At 36.4% G+C, this 19,207-nt stretch overlaps 1 protein-coding gene across 9 annotated transcripts in view; it reads left to right on the top strand.

The window, feature by feature from the left end:
- PTK2 (protein tyrosine kinase 2) overlaps positions 1–19,207 on the top strand; it is a 227,748-nt gene that overhangs the window by 153,041 nt on the left and 55,500 nt on the right. For 5 of the 9 annotated variants that reach the window (XR_008235252.1, XM_052787688.1, XM_052787689.1 and 2 more), the window contains 5 exons: positions 1,055–1,085; positions 3,629–3,681; positions 12,654–12,737; positions 13,948–13,965; positions 17,875–17,931. Coding sequence is in view for 8 of the 9 variants with exons in the window: in XM_052787688.1 (XP_052643648.1) it covers positions 1,055–1,085; positions 3,629–3,681; positions 12,654–12,737; positions 13,948–13,965; positions 17,875–17,931 (243 nt within the window). In the remaining variant the exon portion in view is untranslated. The remainder of the gene's footprint in view (positions 1–1,054; positions 1,086–3,628; positions 3,682–12,653; positions 12,738–13,947; positions 13,966–17,874; positions 17,932–19,207) is intronic. The other 4 variants (XM_052787685.1, XM_052787683.1, XM_052787686.1 and 1 more) reach the window with 2 other exon arrangements.

Genomic DNA, 19,207 nt, shown 5'->3' with positions numbered 1-19,207 from the left:
ACATAGGTTGGTGAACCAAATGATCTTCTACCTTTAGACAGCAAAAATACTGTAACAAAATACTGTAGTTTGCCATGGTCAGCATGGCTTCTGGGTATCGGGCATGTCTCTACTCAGTCCCATAGTACACAAAGGTGAGATTGTACTTTACTTCTGTAATGTCTGGAAATATCAGAAATTTTAATGCAGCATAAAAGCAAACTAGAATTTACATGATTTTGTGTAAACAGTATATGTCACCATTTTCTAAAAGTGTGGCTGTTCTGTTTTCTCTCAGGTCACTTTATCAGTGCTACAGTGATTTAGAGAGTGAAGCCCGTTTTAATTGCCCACCTTGTCTCCTTCCCTGCATATTTCAATCTACTGTAAATCGTTGATGTTTTACTAAAGGATTAGTCACTTCCCCATCATCCTTACCCACATGGATACCAAGTGTCTCATCAAATACAATAGGGAAAAAAACCTTGAATATGTACATCCAAGCTTTTATACACAATACCATTATCAAAGAAAGACTGGCAAGGATTTGAAAATAGTTTACAAAAAGCTAACTTCATCTCTGGCCGCTAAGCTTTACTATTGTATAATGTCAACCAAATGTGAAATCAATATGATAAGTTACGCAGTTGAAAGATTTATTTTAGTTGTGTTACGTGGAAGTCCCAAGTTGTCTTCAGTTGTTTTATTCATATGTTAGCACTTAGCGCATCTTGGAGATAAAACAAAAGCATTTCTTACTAGAGAGATGAGATACTGTCATACCTTCTGCAAGTGATTTATCGGAGTTATTTGTTAAGAATAAAAAAGAACTTCCATATTCTGTATACGTTGTTCTGTCAGACAAGAGTTTGCCAAAAGGTCTGTATCACTGGTTAGAAGGACTTGTGTTGATATGCTGCTCTTAATATATGTATAGAACAGTCTTTTGAATCAACATAAGTTTCCCTGAGAGATTGTGATGATTATTGTTTCAGGCATTTATATATTGCATATTGAGAGAGGTTATTTGGAAACTTGAAAAAATTTTAATCCTGTCTTCTTCTTGTTTACACAGAAGGCGAAAGAGCTTTACCATCTATACCAAAGTAAGTTTTATGCTTTATTTTTTTTAAAAAAAAGTTTTGAAAAAGAGTAATGCTTAAGTGATGCTTTAGGACTTTTTATATGTGCTTAATTTTTATTGTTGCTTTTGGGTTCTAGGACAAATAGCAGGCCGTGATTTGGGGCCATGGGGCATAAATGACTGACAGCAGTATTAAACTATAAAGTTACCAGAAATAAAATCTGAGCAAAAAAGTGCATAATGCATTGATCATATTTGACAGTAACAGAAGAAGGATGTTTTGGAAAAGAATTGACTGGGATTCAGGCTATTTATTTTGAGTCCATGAGTAAATTTAATTATAAGAGTGATGCTAAACAGTTTTTGAATTCTGATTTCAATCTGTGAGTCAGTCTATGCTCTTGTTTTTCCTATTTGCCCCCTTTTCTGCTTATGTGAAATACAGAAAATATTTTTTTTGTCTCCTTTCATAAATCTGTCATGTCACCTTTTGTTAATAATATTTCTGTAATAGGGTCAGTCTGAGTTGGGATCTTTAGATTCAATGCAATAAAGAATAACATTTACATAACAAATACCTTTTAATCTATTTTTTTAAATATAGTAATGTAGAAAAATTCTTCTCCGATAGTAATTGTGGATTTGTAGAAAATGCTAATCTATTTCAGGCAAATGGATTTGCCTTTTTTCCTCTGGCTAGTTTTATGGTGATACTGTATCCAAGGTATGCTGAGACATGCTGTCTTATAATTCTTATAAAGGATGCTAAGTTACCTCTCTGCAAGTTTCTCCTTCCCAAACTTTAAGATAAATAAGAAAAGATGTCTGATTTAGCTCTGAACAAAGAATACTTCTTATGTTGTTGGAGTTGGTAGTCCATAACGCAGTGGTAGGCAAGCCTATTAATTCTTCCTGATGATTCTCTACACTCCTGCTGTCAGTGGCTAGGTCTCCATCCTATCTGGCAAGTTGTGATGGTCATCTCCCCTTTGCATGTGGAGTTTCTTATTGTGGCCTCCTCAACTTCAGTCCTTTAACCAAGCCACTTTTTTTTTTTCCTTTTTTACAATCTGACTGCTTTCTTTATAGCCATAGTCAGACCCAGTTTAAAGCCACATCTCATCAGATTGTTTTCCTTGAACCTTGTTGGGCAGTGTCACCAGTATCCAGTAGCAGGAGATAACTGTTGAAAGACCAAATGAAATTTAGCAGTTTATAGTGTCTTATCTCTTCCTTTTTTCTTTGGGACACAGGCACTGTGCCTACTTTGACCCAGCCACCTCATTCTGTTTCTTCCTTGATTCCTGGAAGGAGTCTAGCAGCAGCAGCAGCAGCATAATAATAAGTAATAGTAGTAGTAGTAGTAGTCGTATTATTACTACTACTACGACGACGACGACTACTACTACTACTGTTACTACTTTTTTAACTGTTCAGTGGAGTATGGAACACAATGTGTTCCTGAACCTGCAAGAAACTAGCCACTTAGATACTAGTGGTTGCTCCTCCTTCTCAGGTCCTGCTGCAGTCCTCACTAGCCAGGTAGCTTTCTCATGGTGCAGAGAGAGAGGAGTTAAAATGCAGGGAGGAAAAGGACATGAAAGTTGAGGCTGGAAGCAGTAAAATTGGTAAACTTCGTGTGCACTCGTATGGAAGAGGAAAATTTGTTTTTACTTAAATAGATACAAGTGAGAAACACAAAATAATTTTCTAATTACATAAATTTTATCCTTTTTTTATTTGTAAGGATTTCTGGGATAAAATAAGGTTTGAAGGAAAAGCTTCTTCCCATTTTTGGGACAGTTTACCAAAACTGAATTTGTACACTTGAGTCTGTTTAGACAAGGGCACCATATATGCTCTTAGGCTGGCAGCAGAGGAATGGGCTTTTGTTGAATATATAAAACTCTACTAGGCAACACCCATCTTGCATCTGGAAAGGTGTGCCTTTGCCAGATGAAATTCCAGATTTCTGAAAGAACGAAGTGCAGTGCTCTTGCTGTCCTACCATTAAAATCATGTTTATATATGTACATGAAAAAAAATTTAGAAGAATTCATTAGAATTTCTGTTACTAATTAATATTTATAGCTAATTACATTTAAATTTAATTGCTTTTCTTAATTTACTTGATGTGTAAATCAAATTAAAGTTGTTGTACAGGGGAAGTCATCTTACAAACAAAAACTCAATTCATACTTTATTTCCAGTAAATAATATAGACAGTAGCAGCACCATCAAATTACGTACATTGGCAAAGTTCAGACATGCACAGATTGTTCTTAAAAGTTTGTAAAAGTTAGGTTTTCTTTTTTTTGTTGAAATTTGCTGTCGTTGTGAATCTATACGCTAATTAAAACTGTAATGCAATCTCTCTGCTCTTACTCCCCTAGATGGGATTGAAATGGTAGATTCCTTTCTGACTTTTCTCCCCCTCAAAATCTGTCACTGTGGGAAATGGATTGGCCCTGCTAATTACAGTAGGTGCCCTGTTAGGGTGAATTCCCAGTGTATGTGACCGTGAAGAATGTACAGCATTCAGCGATTCCAACCTCTGTTTTACAGGCTGGCCAACAATGAGAAGCAAGGAGTAAGGTCACACGCAGTCTCTGTGTCAGGTAAGGCTCATAAAAAAAATTGCAAGTTTATTTATAAAGCTAGCAGATGTTTAGGTGGATTTTTCACTCGCAGTTAGCTCACTTCTTGCTGCATGGCTGTTGACTTTACCAAAACCATAGCTGTGCTGCCTTTGTAGTGCAGTTTCTAAAGAGAAACTTTTTGCAGCTATCCTACGTAGTGTCGCTTGTGAGAGCAGCCATAGCTGTGCAGTGATGCAGGGCCAGAATACTTCAAAGCAAAGCTCCTTGTCAATATTTTCACTTAGCTTTTTAATGAAGTAGAATATCGTGGGCTAGAACTTAAATTACCTGAGTATGTGTTAATTATGAAGGAGCAACTTTGAAAAGTGAAAATAGGCAATTAAATATTAATCATCGCTTTTCAGAAAGAAGAAACTTAATAGCTGTTTTTTTGTAGCTGCTGTTTAGATCAAAGCACTTAATTTTTGCTATTGAAAATCACAAGTTAATTGAAGGATGAGCATGTGAGATAATACACGTTGTTTCTATAGCTTATAGGCTTCTGAGATTTCTGTTAGTTACTGTGGGTTTTTTTAAGTTTCTTTACTTGAGAGAACATTTTTCTTTTACAGAATCTCAGAACAAATCCTTTTGAGGGATTGATTCAGTGTCTTAGTAGAAAATAAATTTCTAAATCTTTATACATAATACTTATTAAGGAGATTTCTCAATGCAAAAGTGTATTAATATTATGGTATGTTCCTACAGATTTCTAGTATTTGGCCACGAACTTCAGGAACCAATACTGTGACCCAGTGGAGTGTACACCCCTGACTTACAGGGAGGCTACAGCCCCACTTTAACATTTATGTGAGCGCTTAGTAGCACATATTCAAAAAACCGACATACTTCATACAAGAAGGAGGGAAGAAATGTAGATGTTTGATTCATTTCCTACTTCTCAGATTCCTTTCCCCACCCTTAACCTTTTTTTAAAGATGTTTGATATTCACCCTTTGGCATAGGAAGCCTAAGTAAAGAGACCTTGCACAAGAAAATAGATGAGAGGATCTGGAATTAAAATGTCTATCAAGCTGCAGAGGTGTAATAGAGCTTCATCAGTTACTGTTACCTCTCAGAGTCAAATAGCAGCTCTTCTTCCTTCAGTACCTATCAAGCAAGCGTGGTAGATAAGGTAGATGAAGCATGGTCAGTATTCTTGCCTGTGTGGCTCATTTTAGCTGTTAGAAAAAGTTGAAAGTTCTTAAGTGATTAATGCTGTGCTTTTTAATCACTCACGTAAAAAAAGCTAATCCTCAGGACAAAAAAGTCGTATTCCCCTGCCACCTCAAATTTTCACCCTTTCAATTTTTCTAAGAATGCTGATATACTTTTACTATTAAAAGCAGTAATAAACGCTTGCTTCATGATCCTTTATTGCTGTCACTTTGACTTTGCAAATTTAGGTGTCTTTTGCTTGATGCATTATATCTGAAGTACTCTTGTGTCTCAGAGCACAACTCACTTCTCTACTTTTTTGAAGTAGTGTTTTGATATTAATGTAGGGAAGTTAGTTGTAATACCACATAACTCTGGCATTTAGGGAGTCACATAAAGGTGAATGATGGGCAAATGAGAGCTTTGCTGTAGCACCACAGAAGAGACAGAAGTAGCAATGCTGGAGATGAGCTGGTTGTTCAAGTCAATGTCACGGAAGCTGTAAGGTGCAAAGCTGGCTTTTGATGCCATAAGCAAAAGAATAACATTAAACCAGAAGATGTCCTTCCCTTTCTTTCTAATACCAAAATCAAAACCAATTAGGTATTTTTCTTGTATTGTAGTAAGGTTTTATATCTTCTCACAATGAAATCATTGTGCTTAATGCTTGTTTTTTATACCGTCTTACAAACCACTGGAAACAGTGACATAATACTGGAGTGATTCAAGCCATTGCATTTATTATTCAGTCTCAAGGGTTTGTTGTTCTTTTAATATAATAAGGGTACATAGAACACAGATATACTTTTTTTGTTGTAGGGGTTTTTTGCCCCAAGATTATTTGAAACGCATTGAGTGTGGCATGGATGTCAGTATATTAAATTTAAACCACGGACAGATTGTTGAGATGAAGTTGCATGGTAAGGGTTATTCTTCGGGAGGTGCTTTCTGTAAGAATCTGAGTCCCCAAAGGAATCAGCTTCTTATAAATGAACTAATACTTCATGTAGATGTGAAGAAGTGTCACTTCTGTTGTCACATGTAACTGATCCATCAGTATGGAACAACACAGGCAACAGATGTACATAATGTTCAGTTAACCCAAGAGTTACAGGTCAGCAGAGTCTGACAGCTGACAGCATCCAGTGGAAAGCCAGCTGTGGGTGATGCTATCTTGGTTTGCAGAATAAGAGCTTTTCTCTGGTGACATTTAAATGACTTAGAGCTAAGGCTTCAAACAAGACAAGCTTTTATAACTTACTGACAGCTGTAACGTCCTTCACGCCTTTGATGGTTTAAATCATAAATTAACTCTGCCGTTTGTTTTCAGTGAGATTGCTCCCATTTGTTTAGACCTATCCCGATGCTAAAGCTAAATAGCAAAAATCTGAGATAGACGTTTGGCAGGAAAATTAAGCAGTCAGACATATTTATAGTATTAACGCCCTTAGTTCTAAAGGAAGGCTTCACAGTGAATTCCCCACCACAATTTGGGGAAACCAGCAATAGCCAAAAACCAGCATGGAACACAGTTTGGTGGTCTAAAAGTTGAGGTGTTTGTCTGAAGTTTTGTAGGTTTAAAAATGAGCCTGTTAATGAAAGACGCCTTGTCTTTCCTTCTGCAATATTTCTGGTCTAGTGAAGTGAAAACTTGTTCTTTCCAAGTATTTCAATATTCCAAAGCATACAAAGATAGAAGGTTTTTAAATACTTTTTTTTTCCTCTCTAAATAAAGGCCTTTTCAAACTAGTGAAGGGTGAAGTTGGTTTCAGGAATCCAAAGCAGCAGATTGCTGGACCTGGGAGCCAAGATGTGTTCTCTTGCGGGTGTGTGCCACCGAACCAGGTTTCACCACACACCTCTTACTGCATGCTTCTGTTCCTGTTTCTTCTGGTATTATTTGTCTGCCTGCCTTCTCCAAATTATACGTTCCTTGCAGTGGGCACTGTCTTCCACTGTGTGCAAGTAAGATGCCTGTGAGATTTCCCCCATTTTTTAAAGCATAGTAATAATTCTATCCCTCAAATGTTACATTTGCGTGTGTGTATTTTTATAAATAACAAGCCCAGTTAAATGAGTTGGATTTTAGATTTCTTTGGTATACATTTGATGTTTTCGTTTAAGTTGCAGTGATTCACCAGAATCAATGAGTGTTTTAGCTAATAGGTAGATAGTTCCAACTTTTGTCTCCTTCTCCCTCTACTTCTGTGTTTACATTAAAAAAGAATTCTATGTATTTAGCCAAGAGTGTACACTCAGGAAACAGTAAGGCTAAACTATTTGCTCTGTGCAAATAGTATATCAAATTTGTAAGAAGCAGCATACCAGTTTACTGTAATTTTATTAACTAGATTTCCTGCTGTTTTGCTTGGAGTCACCATGTTAAAATGCTCTACTCTAGTCTACAGGAACTTGTTTTGGCCAGCAGTTTGTTTTGAAATAGCAAGCATTAGCCTTGGTAAGGTGATGCATATGTTTCCTGATACACATGTTTCCAAAAATAATAATTTACCTAGTCAATTATATAGTATAAAAAGTTCTTTATAAAATGAAATCAATAAAGCTGTAGTTTGCTTGCTCCCTTTTTGCATAAATTCTTTCTGACACAGAGTTCTTTGGCTTCTTCTGCCCCATCCTCGCTTATATAAATATGACTAGGAAGAATAAATATGCTTTTGCATCCCTTGACTAAGTCCTTTGCACTAGAGAATTCTGTGGACGTAAATTTTTTTAATCATAGCTCAAACGTTACTTTACATGCAGTGCTACAGAATATGACATTTCAGACCCACTTGTTTCAGCGAGTATTGAACAAGCAGAGTATTGAACAAGTCTTGGCAATGTTAGGTTCTTGGCAGTGTTAGGTTTACAGTTGGACTTGAAGATCTTTAAGGGTCTTTTCCAACCTAAATGATTTTATGATTCTAAGCAGTTACTCTTGGCATTTGGATATTCAGGTACTGCTGAATAAAATAACGTGTTTGTGGGGAGGGAGCTCTAACTGGAAAGATGACAGTAAGGAAGAAGATGAGCCATACTGCCGGAGCCAGTACAAGGCATGTGCCTGAAGGGGTTTTTTAGGGCCTGCCACAGGGTTGGTCTTGGTTCCAAGTGGGTGCTGGTTTTGCAGCTTTAGTGTGTGCTTACTTGGTGAAGGAAATTGAAAGGTATTTAAAAATATAATCGCTGTTTCAGATGTTAAGGCAGGCTGTTCAAGCCATCTAAGTAACAGACCCCATGACACACACCTTTAATAGGGAAATAGGTACCTTAAAGAGAAATTTGTTTGTCATCTTGTTCCCTAGCTGGCATGGCTGTTGTTACTAACACAAGTGGCATTTTAAAGTAAAAAGGGGTGTAGCTCTAAGTGCATGGTAATACAATGGCGTAAGTTTCTAATAATGCTGTTGTGCCATTGTCTCTCTATAGAGGGGAAAAATTGTTTGCTTATTGTGACTCTGTAAGAAATTATAACTGCACCCCATGGTTTAGAGATATCCAGTAACGTGCCCTGCGAAGGAGAAATCGGGTCTCTTGGAGAGAGCTTCCTTACAGGAACTGAAGGATTTTAGCATCCTGAAAGAGGGGCTTCTCAGCAAGTTTCCAGGTTCTGCCTTAGAATCACTGATTTAGAGTATGATATCATTACACTTAAATTGCATGCTGTGGTTAACTCCTGATCATGGTGGTGAAGTGGCGTGAGAGTTCTCTAAGGTGCTACTTATGAGCAGATCCTGTTTGAACTAGTTGCCACTTCAGTCATACCACTGAGCTGAAATTTCAATTTGAATGAAAAAAATTTCTCTTTTGAAGGAGATAAGCATGATTTAAGTGAGATTTTAGCATGCAGAAAAATATTATATGGTATAGTTAATCCATGAGAGAGAATTCCAGTAGGTTACCTAGAACAACTGAAATATAGCAGGAGCCAAATGTCAAAACACAACAAACAGGAGAGAAAAAAAAAAATATACTCACCTGATTTCAGTATTACAACACTTTAAAATGTTCTTAATGAAGGAGGTGTCAGCATATGAAAGGGCCTGCATGTACAGGTGAGATGCGGGCTGATCACAAGCAAAGCTGTGAGCAAGAGTAGAAAGACAAATACAATTTTATTGAATCACTTCTGCTTGCAAAGCACAGTGCATGCTCTGTTTCTGTGCTCAAAATGAAGGTCTGCCCTGCACTCAACTCTGAAAGAGTTTCTTGTGTAAGACTTGCATTTCCTAGTTCAATTTGAATTAGTAGGGGAAAAAGGTGTTCTTTGCTAGAGGTTATAAAGTTGTTTGGTGTTTTTTTCATGTTCATTTTATCAAGTCACTCAAAAAAGACAATGCTGAAAAGTGCAAGTAGATTTTTAAGATGAAAAATTGTATCTTGAGTGCTTATGACTGTGTCTGCTAGCTCAGTTATGTCGTACTCTACAGCTCACTTCTGAAAATAAAGACTAAAAGTCTTAGCATAAATTACATAGTTATACATTCAAATTACTAAGTAATTAGAGGAATATAAAGGCTCTGTACAGCTGTAGCTCTGCCATGTGGTCACAGGAGTGGGAGACATTCAAGCCTAAGGTTTACTGTGGATTAATTTTAAAAACCTTGAGCAGGTCATTAGTCTCCAAGTTCACGAAGGGAGTTACTTGCTTCTTAACTCACCCAGCTATTCCACTGATTAATAAGATAATATAGTTAAAAATACCCTTAATGCTAATAAATTACAATATTTCAGATTCCCATCACAGTTGAATAGACCAGTGTTCTTATCTTTTTGTATTTTAGACTGACTAAAATGCTTCTTTTCATGCATAAGACCAGAATGAACTGTGGAGACAGTCTAAACAGATTTCCTCTGTATCAGTGCCTAGGAAGTTACTGCATTGATTTCATCAGTCTGTGTCGTTGGTTAAAGAGTTCTTCCCCTCCTACGCTCCTCCTTTGTGATCCATTCGATTCGAGCAGACACTTTTGCTTTGCTAGTAATGACACTGTCATATGAGTAAAGAAATGTTCTATGAAGTATTAGGTTTGGGAGGTTGTTGTTTATGTATAAACATACTTGATGTGACAACGGCATAGTTCTAATTTGATTTCAAAACCTTGAAAACAATAGATTTATTCCTTCTACAGATTTTTTTCAGGACTTTTCCTCAAACTGGTTCGGGAATGTATGACTAAAATAGAATGGGACATTATCAGTTTCAGCCTTCCAGTGTTGGTTATCTGCTCATACAGTCCTAACGAGGAGCTCCAGTAGTAACTGCCCTCTATCCTGGTCAATTCCTTTCTAACATTGTTGCATAGCAAGTGATTTGTTCTTTTTATACACAGTAATTTTAATGAATATTTAGTATTGAGAAGAGGAACTAAATAAAAAAAGAAGTCCAGTGAAGTCTTCAGCAGCATTTCTGAGCTTTATGGGCGTTTAGGTAGATGGCAGTGGTGTCCTGGCTGGAAGCTGGTGTGGAATGGTGGAAATCTCTAAGTAGAATTCATTTCAAGAAGGTACTCTCTAAGCTCCTGAAAAAGTGGTGGAACGTCTGTTTTTTTTAAACTTAGAATCAACTTTTTACCTAAATAAACTTTCTTGTGTAGCTAGACTTGACGATGTGGTAAGTTTAAGACAAAGTAGTCTTCCATTTAGTCTGGCAGAATAGTTGAAAAAACTTCATACAATAAATCGTAAAGGCAAATTTTGAAATGCAGAAGACAAGTTGGACTGCATATCTCAGGGCATCATGACATGTACCTCATGAATTAAAACCACCTTTGTCATTTCGATGTGCCCTTTGTATGAAATAGGTTAGTCAGGTTTCAGTCAGCTTCTGCTACCCATGTATTAATGTGAGAGTAAACAGTATTTCAGCATTTCAAGCTTAAATTAGCTTTGTAGCCTGAGCAGACAGGTCAAGAGTTGAAACATCTCTTCCCTTTTAGATAGCTTGCATTGCTTCCAGTGACTCTATACCTGTTCTTCTGTTTCAGTACGGAGTATTGGATTCCTTTATTCTCATTTCAATACCTTTTCAGTAGTCTCTTAAAATGGCTCTAGTATTTTTTTCTTTTGTTTCATACTATGTCTAAAGCTTTTTATGAATGTTACCTCAGGTTTTTGTTAGAATGATAGTGCTGAAAATTGTGCCGTGTGATGTTAGGAAGATAAATCCCTAGGATTGCAGTAATGTGGTATACATGGAAATACTGATACACTAATTTACTCAATAATTTTGCCCTCTCCTTGCACCTGTTCTAGTTTTTAGCATTGAATCTGATTAATGTTCTGTCATTTTCAATGACATGTACTTTTTTACAATTGATGAATGATTCCTGTTTGTTTAATCACCCCAGCAGTTTTTACAATGGTACTTTTTTGCTGTTTAGGATACAATGATAAATATCACCCACTTGTTTCAACTCTGGATTAAAATTGCCGTCTTAGCAAAGAATGGGTTGTACGTAGTAGTGTGTTACCCATTAGATTTGCATGTGTGAATTTCAACATGCAGCCTCCAGATTGGACAGTGATTGAACACACTTAATACACCTTGAAAAAAATTCTGCACATTATCCCTCAAAATCTGGCCGCTAAAAACTGCACAACTGTGTATAAGGTGGTGCTTTTGTGTAAGTATAGCTGCTTTGATGGTTCTTAGGTTTCCAGAATCTATGGCAAATGTGAAGTTATTTTTATTAAAAGGTAATTCTCCTTTTCCACCCTTCCCCTCTCCTCCCACCACTGACTAGTATGCTGTGCCAGTGTGCTGCTTCTGTGGTACTGGGCTTCTCTTTTAACACCTGGATCTCCAGCCTGTATAACTCAAGGTGGTTGGACCTCACTCCAGTTTTGACTGTGAAGGACTACCAGCAACAAGACGGAGGTTTTTAGTTGATTGGCTTTTTAAACCACGTCTCACATTTCCTGAGATAGAGGAGAGAGGGAAAAGAGGAACGCAGAGAGGAGCGAACAAATAACAAGAGAAATAAAAGGAGCAGCTATCCTCAGGTTCTTAGTGTCGTCTTGTGTCCTTCTTTCTCACCCTGTGAAATCAGTTGTGGCTTCTTTGTATTTTCTCCTGCTCAAAAATCTCTCTCCTCCTGATAACTGCTAATTAAATGCAGTAAGGTAACTAGGAGAGGGGACGGTGAGGACAGTACCATGGGGTGTTCGCCCAGAGATCCTTGGAGAGCTAGAACGTCAGTTGGCAAGACAGGTCTGCACTGGGCATAAAACTCTAGTGGCAGATTTCAGATCATAAAATATTATGTCAGTGTTGTATTTCAGTGGGACAGAGAAACTGTGTTTTTCCTTGTTCTATGTTACCCTGCTATGTGAAATACTTGTTTTGTGTTAAGTTCTTTTAAGGGTCCAGAAAATCAATACGTCCATGTTTTAAGTCTGCTGACTGCCACTTAAATCAGAATTTAGCTATAGCACAGTCTAGTAGAACTTAGATGGGGAGCTTGCAAAAGCAAGTTACGCTTCTGGGATAAACAGTGTTCTTTGTGTTGTCAATGGATGGTATCTATAGTTGGTAAAAGCTGACTTTAATAGGTTCTAGTCTCACTTTTAAAAATTAAAATAACTTTGCTGTAGAAAGGAATTTGAAGGAAAATACCAAATATGCTTTAGAGTTTCAACAACATTCATATATCCATTTGTGATACAGAATTGTAATGTAAACCTTTACTTTTATGTTCATTCATTGTAGATGTTCTCTCCAGTCTCTTCTCTTTTATTTTCAAATAATTTGTTTCTGTTTTTCTCTTTCCTTTTCTTGCCTCTTTGTAAAGGAGTCAATCACTGTCAGCATAAAGTAAAGAAAGCTAGACGCTTTCTGCCTTTCGTCTTCTGTTCCCATGAGTCGCCGCCTAAGGGTACTGCACTGCTCTTTGTATAGGCTGCCTTATTAACCCAAAAGCTGAATATACTAACTCAGTTACTGTCTTTAAACTACTTTAGCCTCAGGTAAACAGAGTTCCAAGAATAATTTAATGATATTTCTGCTACACCTTTCCTCCTATTGAATTGGATTTTCATGCAGTGTCATAAACTTGCTGGTCCCCATTTTTATGGGGGACTTAGTTTTAAGCATCATGTTCTACAATGACAAACATATTAATAATTTCATTTGTACAGCTGTGCAGCCCCTGTATACCCATGGGGTTTTTGGTTAATATATTTTTACTTCATTCTTGGACCCCTGATACAGCATGCTTATGAATGAAATAGAATAGCAACAATAAGCATCAGCTAAGATCACTTTCATTTAAGTATTGACTACAGTGATGCTTTTGGCTGCATACTGGTTCAGCATTTGGTCTGGACCAGTTTGGCTTTGTTAGGGGTAAGAAGAATTGGAGTAATAGGTGCATTACTTTTACAACGTTAATGCCTATTTTCCTTTTATCTATAAATAATGTCTAAAGTGCATCAGCTTGTGCTGTGGGTATTGGTGTGGAATAGGGCCGCTACCATAAACGCGGAATATGGTGCTCGTTTGAACAGCTTCCCAGTAGAGTTGCTCCATTTGCCACTCGTTTAAATCTCAGCTTTATGTAACTGCAGTATGCTCTGTATAATTAATAGTTAGATGGTTCCATTTCTTACTCATGTGTTAGTGATAGCACAGGAGTGCATTTCCTTTGAAAGGGTGAACACCATCTCTAGTTATCCAAAGTCATAAGTGTATGTGTAAACTCAAATTGAACTGACTCATCTGGCTGTAGGAGATCTGTTTTGTAGTGAAGTATTGACTTAAACCAGAAATTGGCATTTCTTAACAATGCATTAAAATAGTTCCACTCCCAAATTTATTTTTTGTGTAAATTCATGTTTGAAGGTCATTAACTCTGTTTCATCATACAAGCTTCTTAGAACGTATCTTTGTCCCTTGGGTTTTAGGTGAGAAGTCTTAAATTCTGCTACTTTTCTAGTTTCTCTTGAGTCAGGTATAGAATATAACTGCAGTCTGAATACTTTTGGATTACTCATGAATTTAATAGTATATTTTCCCCTCCCCCTTCTCTGTCCCTTCTCTCTCCCCCTCTGTTTTTCTCTCTCCTTGCATGCCACCTGGATCTGCAGATGAAATTAGTGGGGACGGTAATATGTTTTTTAGTCTGTGTGTTACTAACGTGCAACATTTGTATCCATATACCACTTAATGCACATTTCAGTAATAAATTTTATACAGATTTTAGTATGAAAAAGCAGTCTGCTTTGGACATTAGCCGATAAATATTGTACTTTACAGGCTGTGCAACTAACACTTTCTGCTAAACTGGAATTGGGAAAGGAAAAACTATTTCAAACATGCAGGGATGTGGTATTGCATGCGTTTGCAATGAGAGTTCTGGCATGATGCAAAGGTTTATAGGTTTGCGAGAGTGTCCATTCAGTTTGATTGAAACGGTTGTATCACAAAATTTTTTTGCTCAGTGGTAAGATCAATGGATGTAACGTGAGAAATGAGTCTACTAAGTGATGCTCTAAAGGCATGGTAGCATCAAAGTGCTCTGTAGTCCGCTGTGGCTCCTTGCATAAAAAGAAGCTATACAAGATAGATTAATGTAGGTTGAATACATGAAATATTAATCAGGTTTCGGCTACTCAAACTGCTAATTTTAAAGACAGATTTTAATGTTTTCTTCAAAACCTCGAAACTTATTCTAAAATATTTAACTTCTCCAGACTTTATTTCTTTTTTTCTAAAAAATACTGACTTGCTAGCCTCTGAAAACAAGTTGGGTTTTGGTTTTGGTTTTTTTAAGAGATTTTTAGCTATTTTTCAAAAGGATTCCATCTTATGTTGGAAAAAAATCAAACTGCTACTACTGATAGTGGTTGTATCTTTATTCTTGTAAGTAGGAGGTACTAAAAGGGCATAAATCAGTATGTAAAGGAAGGCAGTAAGAAGAAGTAGAGATAATGTCTTGTGGCCTTCCTCAGCAAAATGTAAAGGGGTATATAACTTCTCATCTCCTTTCTCTCCTTCAGCTACAAATCAAAGATAATACTGCCCCAGTTTTCTTTCTTTTCTTAAACATTAAAAGCTCAAAGGATATTTTTTCTGTCATAAATTCAGAAATTGTATTTCAGATACTAACCCTACATAGCTTTTTATTGGTGCTTATCTTTTATAAATTACAGGCTCCGCTAAATGGGTAAAAATCATGAAAAGGGAAATTTCAAACAGGTGGTTAAGATCATGGATTAGCTATTATGGATTTAATATCCTAAGATGTTTTTTTCTACTGTTTAATAAATGCATTTAGATTTAGTAAAGCTCAAATTGGCTCATTCATCTGTACCACCAACAGTGTATCTTTGTCCAAAAGTAACCTATCATTTTTCCATCTTAGAAGAATTTGGGGTTGACCAACAGGTGAAAAGGTTCAGTGCTGGTTTTAAAATGTGCAAGAGAGCAGCAGTGATGAGCCCTATTTTTAAATCTTAGTTTTTCTAGACTTACCAAGGGCCTCGAAGATAGAACATCGCCTGGAATCACTTCTTTGTTGCAAGTGCTTAGTTCTTGAGACTGCTATAGCACATCCTTCTTGGTAAAGCAGCCTGGAGAGCCTTGCCCAGCTGAGTTTTGCTTTAGGCCCCGTGTGGGTTCTGGAATATCTCTTAGCAGACATAGTCATAGTCTTAGCAGACTTGGTAGTAGTCTCATACTGTATGACTCTAATCATGGGCTAAAGACTGCATGTGAGAGAGGTCAGTTATCTTTGTTGCAGAACACTTTGAGCGCATCACTTTAATGCCTTGATTGAATTTTCCTCTAATTCCCAGAAACAATGCCAGACATGTATAGGAATTATTTTTTAATTCTTAGTATCTATTCCTTTCCAGAGTGTTAAATGTGTAACAAAAAATATTTGTTTAGTTAATTGCATACATTTAATTTATTTGGATTGACTACTGAAGACCCTTTTAGTTTCAGGATGGTTTTAGGCAATGTATCAAAACAATTTAAAGTGCTCTGCGGTGTTCTGATAATGCTTTTATTATGAACTAACTTCATTAATTTAAAATAGAGAGGTGAACAAGCCAAGCCATTTATCACATTTTGCAAGGACCGTTCCATAATCTAGTGTGACAAATGTTTTGGTTTTTTAAAGACCAGTGTGGCACCAGTTCTAGTTTCCAAGCTTTTTAAATTCTTCTCAAATATATTTATAATACCTTTCATTTGGTCCATTTTTTTTACATAGATTAAGAACTTTCTGGTATCCACCAGTACTGGCTTGTAACAATAGTTGATATATATCACACTTAACAAAAGTTAAAAACATCTTACCACAATGTTACAAGGAAACAGAGTGATTTATCCCCATCACATTGGTGTCACAGTAATGATTTCTTTCAAATGGATGCTTATTTTTTAGATCAAACTTGGGCTTATTTTCTACAAAAACATCAGCTCATAATGTAGGGAGGAAAAAAAATACCAAGAAAGAGATTAGTGCCTCTGGAGTATGCTGCCTGTTTAGAATTGTGTACTGTCTTTATAATTTATTGAATTTTCATTAGGTGACTCTGTTTTGCTGTGTCCTAAATAGAAATTGCCTAGAAAAAATTTAAACGGTATAGAATTTCCTGATTCTGTTTTTACAAGTCATGGTATATTCCTACAGGAGTTTGAAAGAAAAATAGCTTTAATTTTATTTAAGTAGTACGAAGTTTGGATTATTTACTCACTGAAGTGTGTTGAACTTCAAAGGTTATAGACAGCCTGTAGTTTCCTAATTGTTGAATATTCAGTAAGCCTCTTGTTTATGTATGTGTATAATATTTATGAGCCTTGCTCTGGTTTCAGAGTTGGCTTAAGTTGGTTGAACTGAGGGCTGCTGCCAAAAGGGGTCATCCCATCCTTCTTTCCAGTCTCACTGTGGCTTTGTCCCATTCGCTGTTCAGAAATCATACCTCGAGAAATGATGCCAGGGAGTTGTAGGAACAGACATATGCTCCAGGGCAGATGGGGAAAAAAGAGGGAGTAAGTCATGCCTTTCAGAGGTGGCCCAATATGTGATCACCTGAAACCAACGCATGAAAACTGCATACTGGACTTGAAATTCCTCAATTTTGAGAACCTCTTTATGCATTCAAAGTTGGTGAGGAGAATTTAACAGCCTTGAAGTGAAAAATTATCTCACTGTTGTAGACTGCTTTTCTAACCCTTGGAGAAATTTGTCTGACCATCAGGAAATGACCTAGACATGCTAGAAGTTCCTCAGAGCAAGAGAAGGACCTTCTGATATGACTTGACACCATTTAAACCATTTTGAGAACAGATAATGTAAAAGTCATGAGTTTTAAACAGAGGAAGAAATACACTGTCATTTTTCTGAAAATTTTGAGAACTGGTTGTTTTCACACACTGTCCATGAGATGTTGATTCTTGTCTGCAAAACTGGCAGTGAATTTCCACTAAACAAGGAAAATTGAGACTAACACAAGAAAAATGGGTTTAAAGCGAGAGTGTGACTTAAAAGATCTTTATGCTCTAGAAGAGTCTATGGAAAATAACTCACCTTGCCACACTGACAGTAGGTAAATGCTGCCCTGGAACATCTTTACTGTCTGTTCTGCCTGTTTGACATAAAAACCTAGCAAACTATTATTCACACTTTATTGAAGGTAAAGCAATTTGATCTGTTAATAATGTTTTCTCCTTACTGCAGTGGAATTTGCTGTTAAAAAGGTTTTCTTTTTAAGTCAACAGTTTAGATGGGTTTCAATTACAGAACTTAAACTTTTTCGAATATAAATGAATCTTCCTTTTATTCCTTCTTGAATGCATCTATGTGACGTAGTATAATTGGCACTGAGGTCATTATCATACCATAAATTATGCATGAGCAAGTTTTATTCATGCTATTGTAAATGCGTCCCAGCAATGTTGAAGTTGGGGGTTGTGACATATCAGCCTTGATAAATTGGAGATACTGTTCTGGAGAATTGTTTTCATCTGCTTTTCCCGAAACTCTTGAATTCCTCCCTTTACAGAGACAGATGACTATGCAGAGATTATAGATGAAGAAGATACTTATACAATGCCATCAAGTAAGTATGGTAGTTAACTTGGGAACTTCTCTATCCAAAAGCTTCTTTGGTTTAGCAGGGACTGAATCTTATGTTTCAGCCTTAAGTAATATGTGTGCAAAGAAAATATTCTTTACGATGTTTTGAAAACTCATAGATGCAGTGTTTTTCAAGTTCAGGTTTTGAAGCAGATAAACCAAATTCTGTTTTGTTGCTGTCAGTGACTTCATAGTGAAATTCCTGCTATGTCTCAAGATGTAGATTTTTTTTGATTGTGATGCTGAACACAGCGCTTTGAGAAAGAATGGATAAGATTTCTGTGATAAGAGCAAACAATTTGGAAAGCTTCCGTGTATTGCTGTCTAACTGTATCTCACCCTTGCTCTATGACAGACTTGCTGCTTTTGAATTCCGTGATAGAGGAAAGTCATCTGTACCACATGCAATTTTGTTAAAGATGAAAGACTTCAGGAACAAAAATAAAAATTCAAAGTTCTTCTGAGTCTTCATCTTTGAAGTAAAAAAAAAAAAAAGATGCATTAGTCACCACAAGGATTTTGTCTTATGGCATATTTGAATCATAATACAATCTTAAACTGTCAAGGCTAACTAATTTAACGTGAAAGTCTAGTATTCTGATTTTAAAAGCTATGTCTCTGAAATTACAGTTGCGTTTTGGCAACCAAGGATTTCTGTAGAAGTAGACAATCTGTTGATAAGCAGACCTGCAAAACCATCAGGTTTGGTTAGTGTAAGAGGGGAGGATGGTGCTAAACTGGTACCATGTTCTGCTGAAGAACCATGAATCTCTGTAAGGATTTCTAGAGTTTACTGTGTGGCAGGAATGTTTTGTGATCACTTCAATGTTTACAACATAGTTTCCACTACTGTGGAAAATATTTGAAAAGCAAGAATATATGTTTTGAAAAACATATATATTTGAATATAAATATTTGAAAAGCAAGAATATATGTTTTCCAGAAATAAACAATGTGTTTTGAATGTCTTGCAGTAAGTCACTACATGATTCTACTAAAATAGTTGCAGGATCAAAAAGTACTGTGATAAATTATATCCTTTATTTTTTGTTAACATATTAACTTTGTGTGATTTTTTTTTTTTTTCCTAATCTTTTCATTTAAATTCATGGAAGTAATTACTTGTGGGCCCAGCCCTGGATGATGCTGAATGCTTAAGTATGCCTTCAATTCAAAGCCCATGAGATGGCCTGTTGAAGTGAAATTCATTAAGTGCTTTGGTGGATTGAAGTGGACTCAAGTGTTCAGCTCTCAAAGGA

Source organism: Harpia harpyja, chromosome 5, assembly GCF_026419915.1.
Source record: "Harpia harpyja isolate bHarHar1 chromosome 5, bHarHar1 primary haplotype, whole genome shotgun sequence".
In the NCBI taxonomy this organism is placed as follows: domain Eukaryota; kingdom Metazoa; phylum Chordata; class Aves; order Accipitriformes; family Accipitridae; genus Harpia; species Harpia harpyja.
Note: the sequence above shows the minus strand (reverse complement) of the source record. Positions and strands in the feature narration are given on the sequence as shown.